Source organism: Choloepus didactylus, chromosome 22, assembly GCF_015220235.1.
Source record: "Choloepus didactylus isolate mChoDid1 chromosome 22, mChoDid1.pri, whole genome shotgun sequence".
Lineage (NCBI taxonomy): Eukaryota > Metazoa > Chordata > Mammalia > Pilosa > Megalonychidae > Choloepus > Choloepus didactylus.
In genome coordinates this window covers 27,406,381-27,431,856 of record NC_051328.1, presented here as the reverse complement: position 1 = coordinate 27,431,856, position 25,476 = coordinate 27,406,381, and the positions used below count along the sequence as shown (strand labels likewise).

Below are 25,476 nucleotides of genomic sequence, written 5' to 3'. Positions count from 1 at the left end.
TCTAGAATTTTTTTTTTCCAGATAAAGATGGAAAGAAAAAAAGAGACTATATCTTTTGTTGGTTAAAAAACTCATCCAGACATTCCAGAAATTGGCTCTTGGAATTCTAGCTACCCTATGTAACTAAAAGGGCTGTGTACTTTTTAGACTCCAGAGAGAACAGGGATGAACACGTTTCTGGAGGCTTCAGGGGGCAGAGACGTTGGCGAGGCACCAGGAGCTCATCGAGACTGCTGTGCTCATGTCTTTATTTTAGTGTTTGGCCCTGAAGATAGTAGGATGGTTTGAAGGCTCACTCCATTGCATGAAGTGGGCAAATCTCAAAAAAAAAAAAAAAAAAAAAAGTGTTAACAGATCGCAGAACGGGCTGGGCCCTTGATATGTTCCTGTAGGAGCTGATCCAGGTCGAGAGAGAGATGGGTGCTCACTGTTCCTCTGGAAAACACGTGTGGAAAGGATTCTCAGGGCAGGGCGCTGATTCTAGCAACATGAGGAACCTGAGGGCACAGGGAGGAAATAACAGTTTTGATTTGAGAAGAAACTACTGAGGCACTTCCTCAAGGACTGAGAAATTCCGCAGCTCTGTTGCAGGGTGACTTCCTTCCTGGGTAACATGGAGCGTACCGGAAAGGTAGTGGTGGGCCCAACTGCACAGGGGAACATGGCGTTTTTGCTGGGTCCCCAGGACACACAACAGGAGGAAGATGTCTGTTCTGCCTGTTCCTCTTCCGTCCCTACAGTCCCCCAAAGGCAGTGGGCTGGGAGGTTTGAAATGTGAGGCACGTAGGTTCTCAGATGGGAACTCCTCCCTCCACTGATGAGAAAACAACTATCTTTGATGCTCAGTCACTAAACTGATGACTGCAGCCACGTAAGGCCTGCTTGCTTCTCCCTATTTGAATTCCCAATCCAGTGAAATATAATATCACACCGCTGTTATTTTTTGACACATGGGACTAAGAAGACATCACAGTAGAAAAAGACAAGTAGGGGGGCATACCTGAGAAGTGGGGTGTCCCCAAGAACTTGCTGACCTCGGTTCTGTGGCCCAAGTCCTGGGGTAACCCCTTCCAGCCCGACACACCGCACACCTTCCTCTCCCCAGGTAGGATCTCCAGTTTGCACAGGCCTGGGGTTTTGCTGCATAACTTGGGGTGCCCGGCTTTCAGCTTCCTCTCCTCTATCTCACACTTCAGCTTCTTGTTTTCCTGCTGCAGATGGACCATTACATTTTGGAGGTGGCTGTGGGAAGGAGAGGGAAGGACAGGTGGGCTTTTGGTCTGCTTTATCTGCTTGGTTCCCTGCTGGAAAAGACAGATAAAGGTGTCCTGGGAAAGAAGGCCAGGGACACCCCTTTCTTTCAGAGGTGGGGACCTCGCACAAATGCCATGGAAATGGAGGCCCGTATGTGTCCAGGGGAAGACACCTAGGCCTGGGGTTGGGACGGAGCCAGACTAGTGCTTCTGACCCACTGTGGCATCTCTGGGTCTGTTAACTCATTTGCTAAATAGGGACAATCAAACCTGATCTGCCTGCTGGGGTTAAAAATATAATTATAATAATTATTATTATTAAAAGAGGGTTTTCATTGAAATAGAGTCAAGCAAACTCAATAATTGTTCTTTGTGAAACGACTTTCAGAACCTGGCACAATTAAGAAAAAGCCTGATGTTCTCTGTGACCTTTAGTTCTGAAAACTTTCCTTTAGTTAAACAAACTGTTTCAGAAAATATTTCTGACCTAGTGAAAATGCTCATGGTCTTTTCTAGAGGAAATCAAATAAGGACTTCATCCTCACCCTCTTCTCTCTATACATGCTTTACTCTCTTGCTTTCCACAGAGCTGGCGAGCCTTGAAGACACCCCTTTCCCTGTAGCCCCTCATGTGGTGGCACCATGTGCCACCGGGCCTGGAGGCAGGGTTCTAGCACAGTCTGCCATCCCCCAGCTCTTGACCACTCTCTCCAGTGCCACTCCTGCTGGCATCCTCAGGGCCTTCAATATCCTGTAGATAGTTTATTGTAATCCTGGCTTCTCAGTACCTTGACCTCCCCACTTCCAGTGATCTTGTCCTCCCGTCCTCCCCCATCTCAGATATTCCCCTCCTAAGGTCAACGCCTAGAACACAGCTTTCCAACTGGGGTACTGCAAATGGATTGCAGGTGTGCTGAGATACACCTGAGATGCAGGGTTTGGGACAGCCTCTGGTTGGTCAACTTTGTCATGAGCAACCCCATCCCAGACCCTCCCAGTGTGCCATAAAAAATGTGGTCATTTTCCAAGAATGCCCTGACAAAAGATTGGGAGGCACTGCCCTAGAACCTGTCATTACCTGTTACTATACCACCTCCAAAATCTTAGCTTTAAACATTTTTGGGAGCCCCAGGCCCAGGGTCTTCCCCAAGTGCCTTGAAGACAGCACACAACAGCTTGCTTGACCTAGGACAGTTAAGGTTTGACCTACTCTCCTTGTAAAATCAGGCCTCGGGCAATACCTTACCCCCCTCCTGAAACTACCTCCTCCCTGACACTCCCTGAGGATAATCTATAATCCTCCCCTCTTCCCTGTTGACTACAATCGATCCCTCCCTATATCACAAGACCTCTGCTCCTCTCATACCCATATGAATGTCTTTGTCCTAACCCTTATAAACCACTCCCTGGCACCCCCTACTTTTGCAGAGAGCCTTCACATTGAGCTCTGAACCCGCCACCATTCAGAGCAGCTCCTAAATTCACGGCAATGTGACCCACTTCCCACCCTGTAGATAAGCCCCAAAATTTAAGCTCATGTCTCAGACGTGTCCAGTGCTTCCTTTGGTCCTTTGTCTGCAAAAGCCCTCTTGGGCCGTGACAACATTCATACCTTAAAATTTTTTTTTTTTTTTAAATTGAAATATATTCACATACCATACAATCATCCAAAGTGTAAAACAATTGTAAATATTCATACATTTATGCTTATCCTCAAACTTTACCACTCCCTCCCATACTTCACTCTCGGCTGACCCAGCTTTGACCAAGCAGAGGAAGCAAGTCCACAGGGGAGAGTGGAGCAACAAGTAGAAGGAAGCTGGGTCCCTGGAAGCTGTGCACAGAGAAACCCCTCAACCTGGACTGCTCAGCTCCGATGCCACAAAGAGATAAAAGTTCCATGTACCTTCAGTTGGGAATCTCTGTTACAGCAGCTTAGCAGCTACTCTAATACCGGCTGCCTGCCAAGGCCTGTTCCCTTCTCAACATTCCTGACCTCTGACAATCACAGAAAGTGAGAATGGGAAGGGGTCTATTGACCCCTTTCGTACTGTTGATGAGGGAACTAAGGCCCAAAGAGGTAAAGTGACATGCCCAAGATCACACAGTCAGATGCAGACTCAGAACTCAGGGGTCTTTTCAAAGTACTAGGTCTCTCCTGGGGTGTGATCCACATATCGAATGGTATCACCAGCTGTGGCTCCTTGCTGAGACTCATCTTTGGTTCTAAGAAGCCAGGGGCAGAGAAGCAGCCAGGGTGTTGTGGGTTGACTTACTCCTTTTCACTGGTCAGTTTGGCGATACATTTGACTTGTTCACGGAGTTTGTTTTCTAGTTTCTCATTGGTGATCCTGTAATAAAATCCACAAGAGAAAAGGCTGCCAGTTCCCCAGGCTCCTGTGAACAAGAGCACAAGCTGGCTGAATGGGACGCTGGCTGTTCTCAGCAAGGCTTCTGCTGGGCCCTACACCCCCCGACTCATCACCCTGCCCCCAGGGCTAGAGGCTCCAAGCAGCAGGCAATTAATAGGTCTGTGCTTAACTGCTATACAAAATCACTGGATCCCTGGGTAAGTTCAAGGGATCGAATTTAAGGGATCGAGGCAGTGAAGTGGATCCTAAGTTGGGAAGAGGAAACAGGACCCACAGCTGAGCATCTCTTCCCTCCCAGAGAGTGGCTAATTTCTAAATCAGTAGAGCTTTTCAGACCTGCCTGAAGGGTTGATCCCTTCTCCATCTTATTCCAAATCCAGAATGTTGGCTGAGACTGGATCAGTTTCCAGGAGGGCAGTGTGTGTGTGTGTGTGTGTGTGTGTGTGTGTGTGTGTGTATGTGTGTGAGAGAGAGAGAGAGAGAGAGAGAGAGAGAGAGAGAGAGAAAGAGAGTGTGTGTGGTTCCTCACTTTAGCCAAGTGCTTGGGATCTTGCCCACTTCCTTTTCCTTCCTCACTTACTTCTGCTCTTTTGCCCAGTGCTCCATGTTGGACATAATCTGATCATTCTCCTGGTAGAACCTACAGGTGTCTTTGGGCACAGATCTTCTGGTGGATCGAAGGACATCCACATGAGGCAAGCAGCAGGGCTTTGGTACAAGAAGGGGAGATAGTAAGTGGGGGTGGGTGGGTGGGGGTGGGCATGGCCCCACCACCTCCCTGCTCCCAAACTGGGCCTCTTCTCTCCTTCTGAGAGAAGAAAAACCAACTCTGTTGACAAGGCACTAGGCCAGAATTGGAATTGCCACCCTGGGACCTCCACAACAGCTGTGCAGCTTGTGTGCTACCTGGAGGTGTCCTCCCTGAGGAGGCTCCATGTACAAAAGTATAAATGGATGCACAGTGGATTTGTATGTCTATACTAATGATTTGTAGGCCAAACACAAAAAGTGGCTTATTCTTTTAAAAACCAAGATATAAAGTCAAATTTCTAAGAGATGGAATGATAGTATCTTGAGGAAGAGACATATTTTTCTAATTTGCACAAATATCCTGTAGCCTCCTCCCCTTAGCATCACTGCTTGGACACAGGCTGGCAGCCAGGGAGCTGGGCCTGGGGCATGCCCGAAGGTCTCTCAGCAGCTTCTACAGCAGGGTCTCGGGCTACTGAAAGGGTCAGGCCTCTGGAGGGGACCAACCAGCAGATTATCTAAATCAGGGGAGGCCCATGTACCTGGCAGGGAGATGGCATCTGCCTCTTCTCTGGGACAGGGCCTTCTTTCTGCAGCATATCTCTTTACCAACAAAGCCACAGGATGTGCTGAGACAGCCACTGGGGTCTAGGGTACCCAGGCCCTGCTTTGTGCCGGCTCCCAGACACCCTCCCCCCCCAGGGCTGCAGCATCCAGGTGGTTGTGGAATGTGCTGGCTTGCTGCCCCTCACCCCCTGCTGGACCTTTCCTTCACCCTCTCCATCCTATCCAACCTGGTCCCCCAACCCCTCCCCTCTTTCTAGTTCTATGAAATGATTAGCTGGAGGAAGTGAAGAAGCTGAGGACCACCCACACCTCCTTCTCTTCTGCAAGGAGCTTCTCCTTCAGAGCGGCCATTTCCACCTGGAACATCATGAGCTGCTCCTCTTTGGCTGCCAGGATTTTGAGGTCACTCTGGTGCTGCTTCTGCCACTGCAGCACCTGCCTGCTCATCTCCTCTAGCTTCTTGTCGAAGGTGTGCACCTGCTCAGAAATGCAAAGTGTGGCAGGGGACCCCCAGCTTGCCATCCCTGACCCTAGAGGACCCATAACCAGGCCACAGGGTACTTCTCCGCCTTGGGAAAATCTTTACGGGGTGTTGAATTCCTAATGACCAGCAGAGGGCGCCCCTGCTCTGATCATTGCCGCCTCGGCCTGACACTTGCAAGAAGGTGGAGGGATCCAAAGGGAATGACTTGGTGGCAAATATGTTCTGGGCGCAAGATGCACCCTTGTGGACCCTGAATAGAAAGGCCAGGCGAGAGGGGGCCTGAGCCCCTGGCTGTTCCTCACCTCCGCCTCACTCTGCTGGTGGAAGCCCTGGAGTTTTTTTAATTCCGTATTCAGCTTTTTCATCCTCTCCTCGTACGTGGCGACTTCCTCCTGCAGCCGAGCTTTCGAGTCTTGAGCCTGTATCAAGCTTCGACGCAGGTCCTTTGTCTCCGTGGCTACCCGATTGAGCTTGCAATAAAGACAAAGGAGATGAGTGTGGCTGTCAGAGCCCCTTGGCACTCTTTGCTGAGTCCTGGATGGAGAAGGTTTCAGGCTCCCCACCACCCCCATCCTCTGCCTGGATTGGTGCTGTCAGTTGCCTTGCCTAGGGTCCCAGAGGAGGATGGGAGCGACAGTGGTTGTTTTTTTGCACTCCCATCTCCGTTCACTCGGGTCTCACGGATTGCTAAACCAGGTAGGGAATCTGGAGCGCAAGGATTTCCCTAACAATCCAGGCTTGGGGAAAATCTTGCCTCTGGGTCACCTATGGGCAGAAAGACTTGTTAGATTTGGCCTGCATCCTTGCTCCCCCCTTCTCCCCCCCCCCCCACAAAAAGCCTCACTAAGAGGAAACACCCCTTTTCTGGACTGAAATTCCAGCCCATGCATGCTGTGCAGATGGCCCTGGTGACAGCCAACTGTGCAGGCAACCACCTCCTGTGCCTCTGATGCTACCCTGACATTTCCCTGCAGGAGAACAGACCTGGAGATGAGAGTTGGGGATCCCCACCTTCTCCAGGGCTTGCTTCAGGTCCTCTTGGCAGATGGTTGATTTAAAAGATAACTCGTCATAGGCTTCTTTACTGACCATTTTATGAAGACAATGCTTCTCTTTCTGCACTGCTTTGTCCAGCTGGGTCTGCAGATTCATTATAGCTTCCTTTTGCTGGGATATCTTTAAGGAGGGGAATATCACTGTCACTGTTCCAGCTTATGGCCATGGAGGCATTCTCTGGGTCCATAGGAAGTGGACAATACCTGGGTTCTGTTCTTGCTGCCCTAACCTGCAGAAGAGTCAGCTAGAACTCCCACATCTTCACCTAACTGTTGAAAAAGGAAGAGTTGCCCTTTTTAGGGTCTTCATCCCACATTTCCCCTTCTATTGCATGTCCCCCTAATACAAGGAGTACTGAAAGTACTAGAACCTTTCATAAAGATTTGGAATCCAATTCTAAGTTAGGAGACACAATACAACATTTCATTGACATATTTGAGGATTCACTTAGTCCTCGACATGCTTCACTAGACTTGACACACCATGAAAGCAGGGACTGTTTATGCTTTGTTCATCACTGTATCTCCATCATCGGTAGCTCAGGGCATGACATATGGTACTCAGTAAATGCTTTTCTTTTTTGACCGATTTTTTTTTTTTACAGAATCAAATAATACATTCGGCAGTGTTTGGAGTTAGGGATGAAGTGAATGCATAGTTCTGGCAGAAAAGTGTTTAAAACCTTAAGTCTGCATCTGAGTACTCATTTTTAGTAATGAGTACTCATGGTATAGTTAAAAGGGAATTAAGATCTGAAATCAGAGGATCTGGGCTGAGATCTTGGTTCTGTCATTTTCTTAGTTTCTCTGAACCTCAGATTCCTCATCTGCAAATTGGGATCATTTCAGCTGCTTCAGAGCTCTTGTGATGATCAAATGAGATTATGTATCTAAAAGGGGCTTTGTAAGGTATAAATCACCATACATCTGTGAGTTATTATCATGATTATGCTGAGTACTTAGCCATCTTGTTTAATACTTAAGCACAGGATAGAGATCTAAGTCTGGAAGCAGGAGACAGACCTTAGGAATTCACATGCCTGGTTCTACATCCTCATGCCTGCATCCTCATGTGGCCATACACACAGACATACACTCTTATGGGTTTTATTGCTTTTTCCCCAGTCAATTCTCAGTGCTTGAAGTTTATTACTTTGCCAGATGGATTTTTGAGTATCTTTGACCTTGGGTATTAGTGAGATGAAAAATGTTAGATTGGACTCCTAGCACTATATTTTATGTGCCCTGGGGATGAAACAATTCATAAGAATAAATAATCTGGTCTTCTGGAAATAGGAATGCATCTTTCCTTAGGATTTCTGTAAACCATGGAGTCAGGCTGAGTCTTCCCAGTAAACCAGGGGAGTCATTGGAGAAACTAGAGCTCACTGTAAATGCTTGATAAGTGGTGGCTGAACTGAGAAATGTCACTATGGATGTGAGATATACTGTGAAAAAATTATGATGATGCTAGGAGTAAAATGAAAGCTTTATTATAAATTTCTCTAAACTTATTCTAATTTAGCTTGGATAAAGATACTGAATACCTATATATAGATATATAAAAATCACAGAATCAAGGAGTTCTAATAAAAGTTCTAATTAGAGATAGATTCCTTCCCCTGTCAAAGGCATTAGGCCTAGATGGTTTTATGGGTGAGTTCTACTAAGTCATCCTTGCTTCCTCTCTTTCTCTCACATTCATTCCATCAGCTAGTCTGGTCAATTCTGCCACCAAAACACAGCCTAAGTTTTCTCCTTCTGTCTTCACTGCCATCACTCTAGCCTGTACTGTAATCATCTCCTAACTGGTTTCGCTTCCATACCCACCCCTTCCCTCAATCCATTCTCACACATTAGCCAGAGCTATATTTAAAAACTAAATCAGGTAAACTATCTCCCCCACCCCTTTGAGGAAATCTCATCAATGGCTTTCCTTTGCTCTTAGAACAAAGACAAATGTTTCTTTACAGAGCCTACAATGTCTGCCTCTGCCTACCTTTCTAATGTCATCCTATACCAATGTCCCCCTGATCACTGCACTCCAGTCCTACTGGTCTTATTTCACTTCTTAGAATGTGTCAAGTGTTGTTTTAAAAGAGGAATATGTGATGAACAATCAGGACTCATACTAGGAATGCAAGGGTGGGCTAAAATGAGAAACTGATAATTTTATTCACCACATTACAGAATTAAAGAGAAAGATGATGTAATCATCTCAATGGTTTCTAAAAAGTAATATTTGATAGAATTCAACAGCCTACGATAAGAGCTTTTAGTAACTGAGGAGTTGAAGAGGCTTGATTAGATAGCAACAAGAAATCTACAGAGAGCATCCTACTGAAACAGATGCATTTATACAAGTTAAGAGCAAGAAAAAGATGCCTGCTAACACTCCTGCTGTTGTGCACCATACAGTAGGTAGTCCAATGCAATAAGGCAAGAAAAACAAACAAACAAACAAATAAATAAATAAAAATATTGCAAAGGTTTAGAAAATTCTTTTTGCTTGCAAAAAGGCTATAACCACCTACCTAGAAAATCCGTGAGAGGCAATTGCAAAACCATTACAAATTATGAGTTAGTAGGTTGCCCGAATATAGAATGAATATATAAAAATAAATTAGCTTTCCTATGTATTGACAGAGAATAATTTTAAAATGCAATGGAAAAATGTTCCAGAATCAAAAAGATGGAAGGATCTCAAGATACATTATCTTGACTTATATGGGAAATTTCTAAATGAAAATATAGGAAATTGATTAAAGGAAGTGGATTTTAGAATGCAAAACCAAGCCTCTTTATAATGGTTGTTTCAATAAATTCAGTAAATCTACTATATATAGAGTATATTTCCTTCTAAAAAGTTGAACATGCTTACATACATGAAACCCTCTAGCCTCTTGATTTTCGTCAAAGGAATTCTGAAACTTATGCTTTTACTTCCACATTTATATGGCCTTTTTTTTTGCAAATGTGACAATAGGCCCATTATAAATACTTAGGCTATTCAGGGAGGATCTCAGACCTCAATTCTGGATCACACTAAAGAAGAGATTTCTACCTTTGGGGGACAAAATTTCAGAAACATCAATTTCTTAGAACTATGCTGCCTAATATAGTAGTCACTAGTGATATGTGGCTACTTATATTTAAGTCAAATTAAAATTAATTAAAATTATAAGTTCAATTCCTTGTTTACACTAAAACACCTTCCAAGTACTTACCAGCCACATGTGGCTAATGGCTACTAGACTGGACAGTTTGAATACTGGTCCACTCATTTCTTATTAATTAGTGACTTTGAGCTTTATCTGTTCTTTCATCTGTAAATGGGGGATGATGGTAATACATATCTTCTTGGGAGTAAAGCAGATGGAAAGCATGTAAAGGACATAAGTAGGCCATCAATAAATGATAAATGAATTTAAGCATGGTGCCTAACGCAGGTCAGATGCCACTTACTCCTTTCTATCATCCTTACTTGTGTAATAAAAGTTACCATCTTCCTTTCCAACCCCCTTTTGTGTTTTGTGACTAGTTTGGGAAGTGTTCCCTAGCAAATTGCCCCAAATAAGTGATTCACTCAACTCAGGTCAAAAATACAGTTTTGGAAGAGCTGATGCTGAAGGCCAGATAGTCTGGGGGTGCCACCAGATAGTACATGAAGCCTTCCACATGTGGAAAAAACATTTCTAGGGCTCAGCAACCAGGTGCTGAAGGGTATCCCACTTTCAGGAGGGATGCATAGTTGACTGGTGGTTAGTTGTATTTCTGTGGTGGAGGAGAGATAGATGCAGATTTAGGCCAAGGGTCACAGGGTTCAGGTGCATCCCCCACCCCTGTGGGGTTCTTGTCTACACACCTCTTTGTTGAGCTCTTGGATGACTTGCTGGGTGTTGTTGTGCTTGCTGAGAGAGGAATCCAGTTGTGTAGAACAATGCAACAACTCTGCTTGGAGATTCTCATTTTCCTCCTCCAACTTTCTCAAGTTCTCCTTTGACTGCTCTCCCATTAAAGAACAAAGCCCAGACAAGAGGTGTGAACCTCAGGCTCCAGCAAACCTCTTCTTCTCACACAGAGCTCTGTTCTCCACCCTGGGGGATCTTAGTCCTTCTCTCTCCTTCACACTCACCTTCATGCTTTCCCACACAGGCCCTCCCTTCTCTCCTGAGGTCTGAGAATCCAGAACCTCTGCATGCCCCGAGGCTGGGTTCATGTCCTGCCCTGGAGTCATGACCCTGACTGACTCTTCCCTGATTCTCTTTCTCACCATCTTTTCTTTCCTTCTTTCTTTCTGTCGGAATGCCTCAAGTTCTTTCTCCAGCAACTTCTCCTGTTCTTTGCTCTTTTTCAACTGCTCCCGTTTCTCCTCCAGTAACCTCTTTACTTCCTGAAGTTCATCTTCTAGATTGTCTTTGGTGGAGGCTTGCTCCCTGTTCTGAGAAAATAAAGACTGGGCTGAAAGATCATCCTAGATTGTACTATATTTGGGAAAAAAACCTACAGGCAGTCTCACATAGAGAATCTCTGAAATAAATGTAAGGACAACTCATAGTCATATAACAAATGTAATTAAATTTCCTCTGTTTTTCAGCAACATTTTTCCTTTGTTCAACTAGATACACTAATTTATTTTATTTATAGATCCAAATTTCACAGCTTCAGCCTCTCTCCCACTTAGCCACCAAATCGTTCCACATAAAAGCCTCTTTGGATAAAGTTTTAAAAAATCTTAGAAAAGGACACAAAATGAATAATTCAAAGACTTTAAATTGACTGACAAGGATAGTTTTTCAACCCTCGAAAGAACAACATTGTCCTTTGACTACTTCTGAGCTTAACCCTTGGAAAACTGCTTACTTTTCATGGGTCATGGGAACTCATGCTGAGTGGCTGGCTTAGCATTCTAACACAAATCCTAGACAATTAGTTTGCAGTGGATTGGTGACAACATCTTCCCAAATAAAGACTAATATATTTCATCTTAAGCAGAGGAAACATTTGGGTTAGCTGCTACTTGCCCTTTATACCTGGTGCTGAATGAGCTTCAGATGATCTAAGGTGTCATTCAGCTGTGTTTCTTGCTTGGCCACTGTCTTCTGAAGTTGCTTCCTTTCTTTGTCTGCACTCTCAAACTTCCTCTTGGCCTCAGAGAGTTCTGATGTCAGCTCCTCTATGTGTTTCCTAAAGCAACATGACAAACCAGAAGCAACAAGGCAGACTTTAGTGCCTGTGTTGGTGGATCACGGAGCTGGCCCCCTGTGGAGTCCTGGGTACCCCACTCCGGGACAGCTGCCCACAGACGGGCCTGCCTGGGTCCCCTGGGACAGAGCCTGTCTCTGGCTGTAAGCCTTTGGTACCTGTTGGATGATAGTTCATTTTCAGCCATTGAGGACTCCCTCTGACACTTCTGAAGGTCTTTCTGTAACTCCTGGATAGTATCGGACTTCTTCTTTTCTAGGGAAATGCAGCTTTGTAGTTTCCTCTTGGAATCCTCTAGGTTACTGTCGGCCAGAATGGCCTGTTCTTTATACTGGGCTGCTTGCTGAGCTGCAGAACACAGGGGATGAGCCAGGGCATATTCGTGTAAGGAAGGAGCATGTGCAAAGCTCCTTGGATCAGATTCTCAAAAAAGACCAGCTGAAAAGCCTGTTCTTTCATTTTGTGACCCACTTCAATTCTCAATGTGTCCTCATTTCTCTCCACTTCATTATCACTCCTAAGGAGCTCTGTTAAAATTGTCCCTCTTCAAGGGTTCCCAGCTGTGGAGCCCTCCCTGACTAAAATTTTTAAAATTGGTAGAAATTGCTCAGTATCTCCTGTGTGCCTCAGCTGTCCTCAGTGACAAATCCCTGCCCTCAGAGAGTTTAGAGTCTATTGAGGGAACCACATTGGTCTCCCTGAAACAGAGCATATTCTAGCATTAAATGCACACCAATCGGACATTCAAGAGACGGTGTGGGTTAGAATAGTTGGAGGTGGCTTCAAGGAGAACAAAAGTTGAGCTGGGCCCTTGGGAAAGTAGGAGGAAGGGAATTCCAGGTGGGGAGAACTGTTGGAATGAAAGCACGGTGGAGGGAATGGTGGTGCATGTGGCAAAAGGATGGAGAAGAGACGTGTTTAGCTGGAAAGGAAAGTGGAGAGGCGTAGTGGGAAACAGAGCTGAGTGAGTGCGCAGGTTGGAGGGACTTTTGGAGGACCTTAAAAGCATGAGAGAACTGTTTAGACTTGACTTAATGGGTTCTTAAGCAGGGGTCTGATGTAAAGGAAAGAATGCTTTAGGAAAACCGAAAGGGATTAGAATTTCAGTCCTTCTAGTTGACATCTTTGCCTCCACTGGGTGTGAGGGGAAAAGCATCCAAATAGGTTGTTCACTGGAGTTTCCCTGCACCAAATACATCCTCCCATCCCATAGTTGCTACATTAGTTTCTAATTTAAACACCACTCTCCTTTTCATTTTCTCCACCAAGATCTCTGGCCTAGGATATCCCGAAGGATGAAGTCACTACAGGATTGATACAGCTTGGAAGAAGAATGGAGGAAGATATTTTTTTAGTGGGGAAAGTAATAAGTTCCCTTTTGGAAATGTTAAGTTAGAGGGGAAGGGGTTTGCCTGGATGGAGCTATTCCCTAAAGACACAAGAGTGGAGTCAGGGCTGAGGCTCTAGGTGCTGGCCTCATCTGCAGAGAAATCTAGGAAAAGGGGTGCTCACCAAAGAACGAGTGTGGAGGACTAGGAGAAAGGGTCTTAGGGGATGGACAACTATAGTCAGCAAGAGGGAAAGAGAAAGTAATGGTGAGATTTGTGGAGGAACAAGGGACCTGCTATGTCTCCAAAGCCAAGGCACAAGAGTTGAGGCTTGGTGGCTGATAGCATCAGGTCCAGAGTTTTAACCTTTAGGTGGGAAAGGAAGGAAGCCAGCTTTGGATTTTTGAAAAAATTGAGATGTAAGTCACATACCATAAATTCACATACCTTTTTTAAAGTGTACATTTTTGTGGTTTTTAGTATATTCACAAAGTTGCACAACTATCACCCCTACCTAATTCCGGAACATTTTTATCACTCCGTAAAGAAACCCTGTACCCAAGGCAAGAAGTTTTTGGTGACCTTTGAGAGAGCAGTTTCAGCAGAGAGTAGAGGATGCAATCCATTGGGCAAGGTGTGAAGAAGAGAATGCATAAGGAGGTAAAAAGGAGACAGAGGGAATTTAAAACCAGAGAAGGCAGAGGCAAATTGTGTGTTGAAGGTCCTGGAAAGGAATGAGGGGCAAAGAAGCAAAGGACAGAGCCCTGTTCTTTCTGTGTGAGGAAGCAAGAGGATCTCCATGTGTGACTACTGAGAAGATGTGGGCATGTGAATCCAGCATTGCATTTTCTCCAACTGAGCACTTGTTACATGGTGGCGGCTTCAGAGAGGAGGTGAGGTTGGGGGTGAGTGAAGGAGTCCATCAGGGTGGTGGTGACCACTGTGAGATGTCAGATGAAATCAGGAGAAGGTCTGAGTTGAGCAATTGGAGAAGGGGGTAGTAGCTATTTAGATAGAGGGGGAGCTGCTCTAACCCCATGGGTTAGTGGGGTAGTAGGGGAAGCTGCTTGTTGGGGGCCTCACCAGCCTGTTTCTGCTGTTGTTTGGCCTCTTCAAGTCTGTCCTTCAGCTGCTGGAGCTCAGCATGCAGGGCCACATTCTCTGTTTTGTACTTATCCTTATTAACCTCCTTCATGGGCATTTCAAGTTCTATTAATCTTAGTTTCTGCTTCTCTAACTCTGTCTCTGTTTTTTTGAGGGTACACTGAACATGTTCCAGCTCCTTCTTTAGCTTGTGCAGCATTTCATCTTTCTCTTGGAGGACCTGAGGAGAGCAAAGTATTAGTGCTGATAAAGACCCAAGCAGTGGCCTGGTGAAGCGGATTAGAGATGCACTGGGCCTTCGTCCAAGTCACCATCATCTCTTGCCCGCCTAGAGTAATGTCTTTCTAACTGTGCTACCATCCCTGTTCCCCTTCAGCAGACAGTGTACTTTAAAAGTACAAGTCAGACCTTATGTCTTATCTTCTCAAAACCCTCCAGTGCCTTCCTTCTCACTCAGAAATAAGCTGAAGTCCTTACAACAGCCTCCCCAGATGTCTGTGACCTGTCTACCTGGCTGACCTCGACTCTTTTCAGTTTGCTCCACCGCCTGCTTCAGCTACACTGGCTTCCTGGAACATTCGAAGAAGGCTCCCACCTTGGGGCTTTTGGACTTGCTGTTTCCTGTGCCTGGAATATTCTTCCTCAACATCTTTGCATGGGAGGCTCTCTTGCATCATTCAAATTGCTGCCTAAATATCACCTTGTCAGAAAAGCTTTCTATTTACATCCTGTGTAAAACTGCCACCAAGCTCCCTCCCTGCTCTCTATCCCCTTACTGTGTGTCATTTTTCTTTACAGGAATTTATCAGTATACTTAACATTATGTCATATATTATTCTGTTGATTTGTTTATTGACTCTCTCCCCTCACTAGAATGTAAGACCCATGAGAATAGGAGTCATGTATGTTTTGTTATATTCTGAGTGCATCAAACAGCATTTGGCATATCATAGGTGCTCAAAAACATTTGTTGAATGAATATATGAATGACTTAAAGCTGTTTATCCAGACTCTTTACTTCTTATCATCATCTCTCCAAATACCTCTGTTTTGACTGGTGGATCTCCTCCATACCGTCAATCAGGAGGTTTTAATGACCAGCCAGTCAGTCTACTGGATGATGTTTAATAGCTCTGATAAAAACTCAGAGTTGGATTAGTACTGACTACAAAAGCTTGCATTGTTTTCTGTTCTTGGTTCCATTTCTAGGCTTTTCCAGGAACTTGATTTATGTTGGGAACTACATATCTTCTGTGTAGTCAGTACTTCTAGGTATATATTTGCATATTCATAAAATTATTTGTAATTTTAAAAAAATGGAGAATCACTTGAAATTATTAATAAGGCTACAAATTATTTTACAGTATTTTCCTTCATGATCAAGCATAAACAAAGTATAAGGGAATGATGCAAAGAAATGTGTCCCAAACTCTCTTGCTACCTTGCTGGGCAGGGGAAGAATCTCTTTCTTAAAGAGTCAACATCTCTTTGATGGTCCTTGGCTATGATGTGCTATAAGAAATATCAGAAGTGCTCAGAATTGTCTCTGGCCTGCAAAGGCCACAGTCTCAGTGGACATGTGTTGACACTGCCCAAAGCTAGCACAGTGGCTGGAGACCTGCAGAACCAGCCCTCACCAAGGGAGGGACTTGACACCCCCTGCTTGCCCTGTTGGTGCCCCCAAACAGAAAGCTCCTCTCCTTACCTTCTCTTTCTCCAAAACAAGCTTTTTGTTCTCTGTGACCTGCAGCTCCAGCTCCTGCAACTGCCACTGCAGTTTGGAGGCCTCCTTCTCCTTCCTCTCAATCTGGGCGGAATTCTCCTCCCGCAGCCCATGCAGGTCCAGCTCCAGCTTCATCACGTCTGCAGTGGGAGGATGAGATGAGTTCTGCCCTCCCTGCTCAGAGGAGGGCTGCGGCTTCCTTCTGCTTCCCCTGCTGCAGCCCACCAGCCCACGGTTTACCTTTCAGGATGTTTTTTTTCTGCTCTGACAACGTTTCTAGCTCCATCTGCAAGTCCTTCACCAGGTTCTGGTACTCCGCCACGTGCAGACACTGGCTGTCTTTCTGGTCCTGCAGGTGCTTCAGTATCTGGCAGGTGAGAGAAGAGCAGGTTGGGGATGAGGTCGTGTGGGAGGAATGCTTTCTAAAATGCCAAATATGTGGAACAGGCCAATGCACAGAGCCAGAAAGTAGATTAGTACTTGCCAGGGGATAGGGGCAAGGGGAAATGGGGAGTGGCTGCTAGTGGGTGTGAGGTTTCTTTTGGGGGTGATGAAAATGTTCTGGAATCAGAGAGTGGTGATGGTGAATATACTAAAAACCACTGAATTTTACACTTTAGGCGGTGAATTTTATAGTATGTGAATGGTATCTTAATAAAAAATAAAAAAGAGAAAAATAATAATAAAAGAAAGGATATGGTGAACTTCTCATGCTCACATAGGATGTGCACAAAAGAAGCCAGCCCTCTCTCCCTGTAACACACAGTCATTTATGGGTCACACACTATGGGCCAGGCACTGCCTTAGGTGCTGGGGACAGCGGAGCAAACTGCTATTGGAAGTGGATTAAGAGATATGTGCAATAATGACATTCAATCCCCAAATCTAATGCTGCCAGATACAGTCTTTGGGGATTGGAATGTTGTATACAGTATCCTTGTCACAGGGCCAACCCAGGACTCAAATAGTAAGCAGGAAAACCCAGAATCAAACCCAGCTCTACCCAACTCCACCAGGCACAAATGAGCAAAAGTTCTACCTTTTTGATGTCTTCACACTCTTCTGAGGAACCAGGAGGATATCTGTGGGTGGCTTTATAGGAAGTAAAGTCTGCTCGTAATTTTATCAAAGATTCTTCACGCTCTAAAACCTGGAAATGAGCACAGGTTAGTTATACTGAATTATCAATATAAGGTGCCTGTTAGTATTAGAATTTCCACAGGGTGTCCTCTTTGTAGCCTAAAAGTTTGTTGCAGCATCTCTATTTCATCATGCACTTCCTGTGGGGTTGGTAGGGAGAAGGAATTATGTTCTAAATTTTATATCAAGTTTCACTAAGGCATGGGGGGTGATTTGTTCAGAGCTGTCTGTGGGCCACATTTGGCCTTTCTCCTCATGATGGAATGAATTGTTTCGCACCAAAAGGCATGTTCAAGTTCTAACCTCTGGTCCCATGAAGGTGGTCCTATTTGGAAAACAGGATCTTTGAAGATGTTATTAGTTAAGAGGAGGCCAACCTGGATTAGGGTGGGCTCTAATCCAATATGACTGCTGCCCTTATAGGAAGAAGGAATGTGTTCACAGAGACACAGATAGAGGTGGGAACGCCATGTGACTACTAAGGCAGAGAATGCCAAGAATTTCCAGCAAGCAACAGCCAGAAGCCAGAAGAGAGGCATGGAATAGATTCTGCTCTGCAGGTTTAAGAGGAAACAGCCCTGCTGACACCCTGATCCTGTACTTCTAGCCTCCTGAACTGTGAGACAATAAATTTCTGTTGTTTTAAGCCACCCAGTTTCATCATGCACTATGCTGCATAGGAAACTAGCACTCCGCTGAACCTCTGTGTGGTCCAGTAGATGCTACAGGAGAAGATTCTTTGGAGGCTGCAATGGAAAGAGGTACCTAATCTATCAGAAGACAATATTCAAGAATTAAAGAAGGGAAGTTTATTACGGAGTGAGTGAATATGCATGTAATTTTTTTTTTAAATCTAAAAACATTAAATTTCTGTTCTTGGTTGTTGAAAATAATTTAAACAAAAACCAGGCATCTAGAATAAGAAGTGAAAATCTCCTCTCCACTTATTTTCCCCTCCTCACTTCAACTTGGGGGGCCGCTTTTGACAGTTTAGAGTATATACTTCTATATTATGATCAGAGTTCTTAAAAAACAAAAATGGTATCCAACCATACATAGGATTCTACAACTTACTCTCAACAATATATCATAGACAATCTTCCAGGCAGCCCAGACAGATACATTTAATTCTTTTTATTGGCTGCATATTATTCCATAATATGGATATGCCACAATCTTTTTAACCATTTTTCTACTGATGCATACTTAGGTTGTCATGTGAGAAATTTTTAAGTCTCTTTAGGCTCTCGTACTAATAGTGGTGGGAAGGCATGCCACAGGAATATGAACAAAAGTGAGGGCAGGTGTATATAACACATTTAAGGAGTCTTGGTGAGAAAGATTAATTTAGGTGTCTCTTTTTCCATCCTTCCTTTCCCCATAGCTTTATTTTGGGTTTCTCAGAAAAATGTTCTAGAAGAAAACACTTGCCATAACATTACTGCAGGCCAGTTTATTTCGAAGCTCCTGGATTAAATCATCCTTTTCTGCGACTTTCTGCCAGACTTCTGACAGCCGTTTCAGGGTCTCCTGATGCTCTTGAATCGTGCCGGGAGAAGCGCATATACGCATCTGTGAGTGATCACCCTTGTTCTCCGGCTCCTGGGATATGCAAAACTTATGGATTGGTTTTGTTCATAATTGGTGAGATAACTTCAGAATTCTTTGAGCATGGAAAATCTCTAGACCAATATTCTAAAAGTATATATTCATGTTTGTGAATCAAGCGTTCCTCAAAAAAAAAAAGAGGAAAAAAAACAACAACTTTAACTGGTACATATGTGGTAAAAAGTTCAAACAGTTTCCAAGAGAATACACTGAAAAGTAAGTTTTCCTTCATTTTGACCCTCTACGTCTCAGATCTCCTCTTCCAAGACAGTCCATGTTACTAATATTTGGGGTATTCTTCCAGGGATATTTTATGCATATTTGAGGATATCTATTTATATCTATCTCCCTACTTTTTTTTCCAATATAAATGAAAGTCTTCTATACACTATGGTAAACATTGTTTTCACTTGACAATTTCACTTGACATATCATTACTTGTAGATCTGTCTTACTCTTCTTTTAAAATTAATTTCAAATTATACAAGTAATACATGCATATATTCTTTCTAAAAATGTCATAACATTACATGTAAGTTTAAATTTCTCTCTGACCACCATCTCTAATCTCAGTCCCCATTCTGCACTCCAGAGATAACAATTTGTACATATGGTTCTAGAACTTTCTACGTACATTTGCATATATAAATGCATCTGTAGAATAAATATAATATGCTGTCTTTTTAAAACATAAAAATTGATTTTTTCATTCAACAAGGTATCTTAGAGATCTATCTATGTTAGTACATGTGCTTCTACCATTGGACACATAGGTTGTTGCCTGTTTTTTTCCCTAAAACTAAAATGAAAGTTGAAATGAACATTTTTGTACATAAATTTTTGAGTACCTATTCTGGTATACATGTAGATTAAATTCACAAGAGTAGCACTGCTAGGTCAAAGGGTATTTAAAACTTTGGTAAGTATTGCACAATTGCTCTTCAAAGAGATTGTACCAATTGCCATTGCCATTAACATGCCCAAGTATGCCTGTTTCCCTAGAACAGTGTTTTTTGTTTTTTTTTTAAATGTCTCTACCTAGATCATCTGAAATCATGCTTGATGGTTACTGCTTTTTCATTGGTCTGCACTAAGAATGTGGCAAATTGATACAGATAGTGAAAAATGATCAAAGAATTCATTCATTTACATTCTAGTTTGGATGATAGTTCCTTTCCCCATTAAACTTGCCTCCCTCTCTGGGATTTTCCAGGCAAAGTTAGAATTAAGCTACCCATGGACATGGTGCAAGGTCAGCCAGAATCTAAACTTGACTGTAAATAATATTTATATAGATAATATGGTATATAAGAAGGCATAGGAATGGAAAGTATAGGAGAAAACTTAAGATACAGGAAGACGAGATTTAGGGTTTCCAGTATCTTTTTTATACTACAGATGAAAAATAGGTATTAAATTAAAAGTAATAGAAGAAAAATTTTCTGAACTGAAGAAAAATGCAGGTGTTCAGATTAAAAGGGTCAGTTAAGCATCGAGAGGCTTACTGAGAAATAAACTAAAAAACTCTGAGTTTAACAATCTCCAGAGTTCAAAGAGAATGAACAGGTAATCGATAAAGAATGAGAAACAGACTGACTTCCGATAACTTATCTTTAATGCTAGATGGTACAAGACAATGCAGCACTATTGTCAAAGACTTAAGGGAAGATGCTTTTGAAAGTTTCCAGATCTAGTCAAACTAGCAATTAAGAATGTTGGCAAAATAAACCTTGTTCAGACATGGAAATACTGACATATTGAGACTGTTTACCACTGTATCCGTTTCTGAAAGAATTAACGAGGACTTATTACAGCAAAAGGAAAAGCCCAAGGATGTGGAAGATGTGGAACATACTGCTGGGCAAAATAATGAGTAAACTTGGTTTTATTTGTAATCTTAGAGAAAAAGACATTTTCTATGTTATATAAACAGCTTCAGAGCTCAGAGAAAGGTAAAATCTTTACAGCTCATTATTTTAGAGTAGCATTATCCAGACACCAATATGAGATAAGTGCAAAAATTTAAGCAATAAAGTGAACCCCAGTTTTGAAAATACATGAATTTTAATATACTTAGTGTGACAGTTTATTAAAATAATAATATATCATGATCAATAGGGTTTATCCCAGAAACGTAAGTATTGTGACATAAGATATTAAAGTCATTCACTTTATAAAAGGATAAAACTCTATGATTATCTTGAGAGATGCTAACAAAAACATCTGACAAAACTCAACATTCATTCCTGATAAAAGTTCTTGATAAGCTACATATAGATAGTCATAATTTAAACTTGAAAAATGGTATTGACACAAAGCCAAGAGCAGACATTATACTTAATGGTGAAATATTAGAAACATTTCCTTTGAAGTAAGGAACAAGGCAAGAGGGCTACAATTCTACACTGTTCTGGAGTTACTAGTCAGTGCAGTAAGATGGAAAATAAGTTATATAAATATTGAAAGGGAACACTATTTAGAAAAATCCAAAGCAATCAACTGAACATTTGACAAGAGAGTTCAGTAAGGTGGCAGGATAAGAGATAAAATAAAAAGTTTTCCTATATACCAGTAATAACGAATAAAAGGGATATAAAAAAGATCCTATTCATAAAAGCACTAACTGTAATATATCTAGGAATAAAGTTAGCAAGATATGTGAGCTCTGTATAGAAAACTATAAAAACTTACTAAAGGACACATAAGAAAGCTTAAATATAAGTAAAAGTATGTCATGTTCCATAGGGTATGCTGAGTTCTCCCAAATTAATATATATTTTGAAAGTAAGGCAACATAAATCTAAATTTCACAAAGAAAAGATGTACAAAAATGGAGAAGAAAATTTGAAAGTAAAGGATGGTGAAGGAGTATTTGCCCTAAAAGGGGCTATCAAAACATACCTACAAATTAAAGTCTCTAAAAACAGACTGGTGCAGGAACTGGCAAGTGGATCAAAAGAGCAGAGTCTAGAAAGAGCCATGTATACATAAAGAAATAGTACGTGAGTGGCACTTGAAATCATTGGAGAAAGGGTGGTCTGTTTAATAAATGGTGTTGGTTGGAACTGGAGATCCATTCAGAAAGACATGAAATTAGAACCTATCTCAGTGTGTGTGTTTGTGTGTGTATTTTCCAGATGGACTAAAGATAAAAACATAAAAATATAAAAGTACTAAGAGGCTTTCCTAAGCAAGACATAAAACCTAGAATTTATAAAGAAAGATTGAAGATATATCTCCATAAATATTTAAAACTTCTGTATGGTGAAAAATACAATTAATAAAGTAAACTGAAAAGTTGCAGACTGGGAGAAGATATCTGTAACATACACAATGAAGCATTATTATCTGTAATATATTAAGATGCTCCTGTATATCAGTACACACACAAAAAAAGACTAACAACTGAATAAAAAACGGGTAAATGATTTAAACAAATAATTTGTAAAACAGTAATCTGCATGACCCATACGCTTGAGGGGCTCAGCTTTATCAGTGTGGTGGTCCCGGGCTGTGCCTCCTGGATTCCCCTCAGGAACGAGGGGTTTACTTCCCCAGCTGCTGGCAGTGCTGCCTGAAGACGGCCCTTGGCCATAAGCCCTCTTTGGGGATTGCCTCAGTTGAAGAAAACTGCCTTGTCCAAGGTCATGCCTCGGCTAGGGACAGCCCACGTCCAGTAACCGACCACCCCCACCCCCAGTCCAGGAGAGCCCCAGAGCCTGCCAGCGCAGGGCAGCTCCTCCGTCCGCCTGATCCTATTTCCTCTCCTTCCTTCCATGGGTGCCGATACCAGAAGCTCTCTCTAATCATGTCATTCATGCTAACCTGTCTCAGAGTCTGCTTCCTGGGGAACCCAACCGTTAGGACTAAAGGAAACGAAAATGAGAAAACACCATTTTCCCCACCCATCAGTTTAGCGAAACTTAAAATGACTGAAAACATAGAGTTTCAGTGCGGGGAAATAAACTCCCTCAGTTATTGTTGGATAGTTAAACTGCTAGAGTCTTTTTGGTACACAATTTAGATTTATCTTTAAAACACCAAAAATAATCATATTCTGTTACCCAGCAATTCCACTTCAGGAAGTTATCCTATAGAAATGAGGATGTTCATGGCAGCTTGTTTGCAATAGAGAGATAAACAGGTCAATAGATGGTACATCCGTACGGCAGAATACATGGCAGTAACTAAAAATATTGCTAAGCAATACTTTATAAAAGCAAGTGGAAGCACCATATTTATCATATGATCCGTTTATGTAAAAAAGGAAGCCACAACCATGCACAGCCAGAGGCCCTGGAGAAACCCCAACACACCAGTCAAGTGATTGCCTGAGGTGGGGACAGGGGCCTGGCGGAGGCTGAAGGCAGGCTTTCATATTTTACTCTCCATTCTTCTGTCTAGAGAGCCTATTATCACTGTATTACTTGTGCAATTTTTCAAAGAACAATTAGAAGAAAAAAGAAACCATTTCAGGAGTTTTGGCTCTTCTATCCCATGTTTCGTGGCCTTCTCCTCCTGTTTGATCCTCAGGTTGTGGTTTGCATGAGCCCTGTGACCTAGAAGCGCCTTCACCGGCCCTCTCCTCCAGCAACCCCCAGGAGAAACTGGAAGATTCAGGAGCTCATTTAATTCTCTTTCTCCCTTACTTGAAGTGCTTGGCTCTTCCTATTAATTAAGGCACCTCAAAATTGCCAAGGAAGAATTGCAAAGGAGATGCCAAAGCTGGAAGCTCAAAAGCTGAGGGCTGCCAAATTCAAGGGAAGGAAATAACATCTGGCTGAAGGTTTGTGCTTCCTGTGAATAGACTGGGGCTGGTACAGGGGGCCTCCGGGAGCAGGCCCACTCGCTGGAGCTCCTCGTCTGAGTGTCTGGTTTAAAACCTACCTGGCTGACGATCCCGCTGAGTTCTCCCTCCAGCATCTTCACTTGGCACTCCAGTAGCTCAATGTTGCTCAGGGAAGCCTGGTATTTATCCCTGTAGAGGTTTAAGCTCCTTTCTAGGGAGATGATCTTGTCCCCGGCCAAGGCAAGTTGCTCCTGTGCTAGATGGAGCTTCTGCCCGGTGTCCACTTCATTAGGATTCCCCATTTCCTCATAGAGAATCACCTGTCGGTGTAGGAATGAAACCACCCTGAACCCATGGAAACATATAATGAGGGAAAGATACAGCTATGAGACTCCATGCAGACAAGTCCTGTACCTAAACTGGAAATCCAGATGCACAGAATAGATCCCGTACAGATCTAAAAGCTACAATATGTAGTATCAGAATGCTAATATTCAGAAACAAAAAGTTTGTCCAGTTTAATGGCAAGCTCCTCGAAGACAGAGACCATACCAGAATTTTCCACTCAGCCTGGCATGTGGTAGAAACTAAATAAATTCTTGTTAGCCGATTAACAGGAATGGATTTGGATAAATAACTATTTTTTAAGGGTTTGAAATACTAGCGGTCTTTCTTTCCTAGGTAATCTCTAGAGGTCTAATTTAGAAGAGGTAGAGCATCACACGCACACAAGTCCTTGTCAGCGAAGTTCCCAAGTGATGGCAGGGAAACATGCTGAAATTCCTCTGGGGATTGCATGATCCTTAATTTACATTTCTTTTCTTCCTAATTGATTAATTAGTCAACTAATTTACAAATATTTGCTGAATGCTCAGGAGCAACGTGCTGGGTGCTGAAGGGATACATACATATAAGACATGGGGTCTTCCCTTACAATCTTGGAGAGATAAGATTTAAAAGTAGCAACCAACTGTATGTAGTTGAGTGTGCTAACCTGTGGGGCTTGAATTATATGTGTTGAAGGAATTAAGGGCAAGGAGAGTTCCTTGGCACATGGAACCCACTCAAACTGCAGGCACTTTCGGCTCTGCCTGAAGGCTTTCCCTGGCCTAAGGAGCACTTTCATCCGGAGGGTAAGACAGGGCAGGGCTGGGGTGCTGGGGAGTTGATATCTGGGAGCAGCCCTCAGCCAGTGACTGGGGTGGGTTGGCTGGGATCACTCTGAGGTGTGTTCTACGCTGTCTCCCAGAGTTCCCCAGAGAGATCGGGCCCAGGTGCCCACGGGAGCAACCTGCTCCAGGGTTACTTTATGGGGTTCCTGCAGTTCCTTCTTTCACTTCCCCACTCCTTCACCATGCTTCCTGGGATCACCTCCTGAGTTAACTACTTGCATTCATATCCTTGTCTTTGGGGGAAACCAAATCTTAGACAAGGGTTTGATGATTCTGTGTGGCAAATAATTCACCTTGGGGAATTTGATAGAATGCCTAAAATTGTTTTTCCAATTCTTTTCTCCAGTCTTCTGAAGTTTTCCCCGGTTGAGATCTGTGTTGGCAGTGACTGATACTTGCCAAATCCTATATCCATTATCGTCTTCCTCCTTAGTAAGGGAACCTGACTTTATTTTGGGGAAGCAATGCACCCAACTAAAATGCCTCATTTCCCAGGCTTCTTAGTAACTAGTTGTTGTCTTGTGACCAAGTGCTGGCTAATAACATGAAAGTAAAAGTGCTGCTGGGACTTCTGTAAGTTTCTTTAAAAATAAAGTGTATACCTCCCCCGTCCCCAAACACTTCCTTCCTCCTGCTTATTTGGAACAAGGATGGTGATGGTTGGAGCTCTGGTAACCACCTTAGAGACCTAGAGAGCTGTGGATGATGGAGCCAAAGGAGAGAAGCCTGGGTACCTGATGACATGTGGAGTTACCATAACAGTGCTGGACCATCTTCCCTTGACCTTGTTTTACATGACATGGAAATAAACGTCTATCTTAAAAACCACTGTTATTTTGATATTTCTGTGATATGCAGACAAACTGAATCCCAACTAATTCAGGGTTGCTTTATCCAGGATGGACTCTTTCATTTGAGTTATCTCT

The 25,476-nt window shown here is 43.1% G+C and overlaps 1 protein-coding gene across 1 annotated transcript; it reads right to left on the bottom strand.

The window, feature by feature from the left end:
- Window positions 1–472: 472 nt before the first annotated feature.
- PMFBP1 (polyamine modulated factor 1 binding protein 1) lies at window positions 473–23,695 on the bottom strand. The gene is made up of 17 exons (XM_037816321.1): window positions 23,477–23,695; window positions 18,413–18,583; window positions 16,881–16,991; window positions 16,082–16,208; window positions 15,824–15,981; window positions 14,098–14,338; window positions 11,845–12,034; window positions 11,515–11,668; window positions 10,755–10,922; window positions 10,347–10,484; window positions 6,438–6,602; window positions 5,729–5,896; window positions 5,252–5,419; window positions 4,206–4,333; window positions 3,530–3,604; window positions 1,001–1,242; window positions 473–497 (listed from the first exon to the last, which is right to left on the bottom strand). Exons 1-17 carry the CDS (start codon window positions 23,678–23,680, stop codon window positions 481–483), a joined length of 2,625 nt encoding a protein of 874 aa, XP_037672249.1. The 5' UTR covers window positions 23,681–23,695; the 3' UTR covers window positions 473–480.
- Between the last annotated feature and the right edge of the window lie 1,781 nt (window positions 23,696–25,476).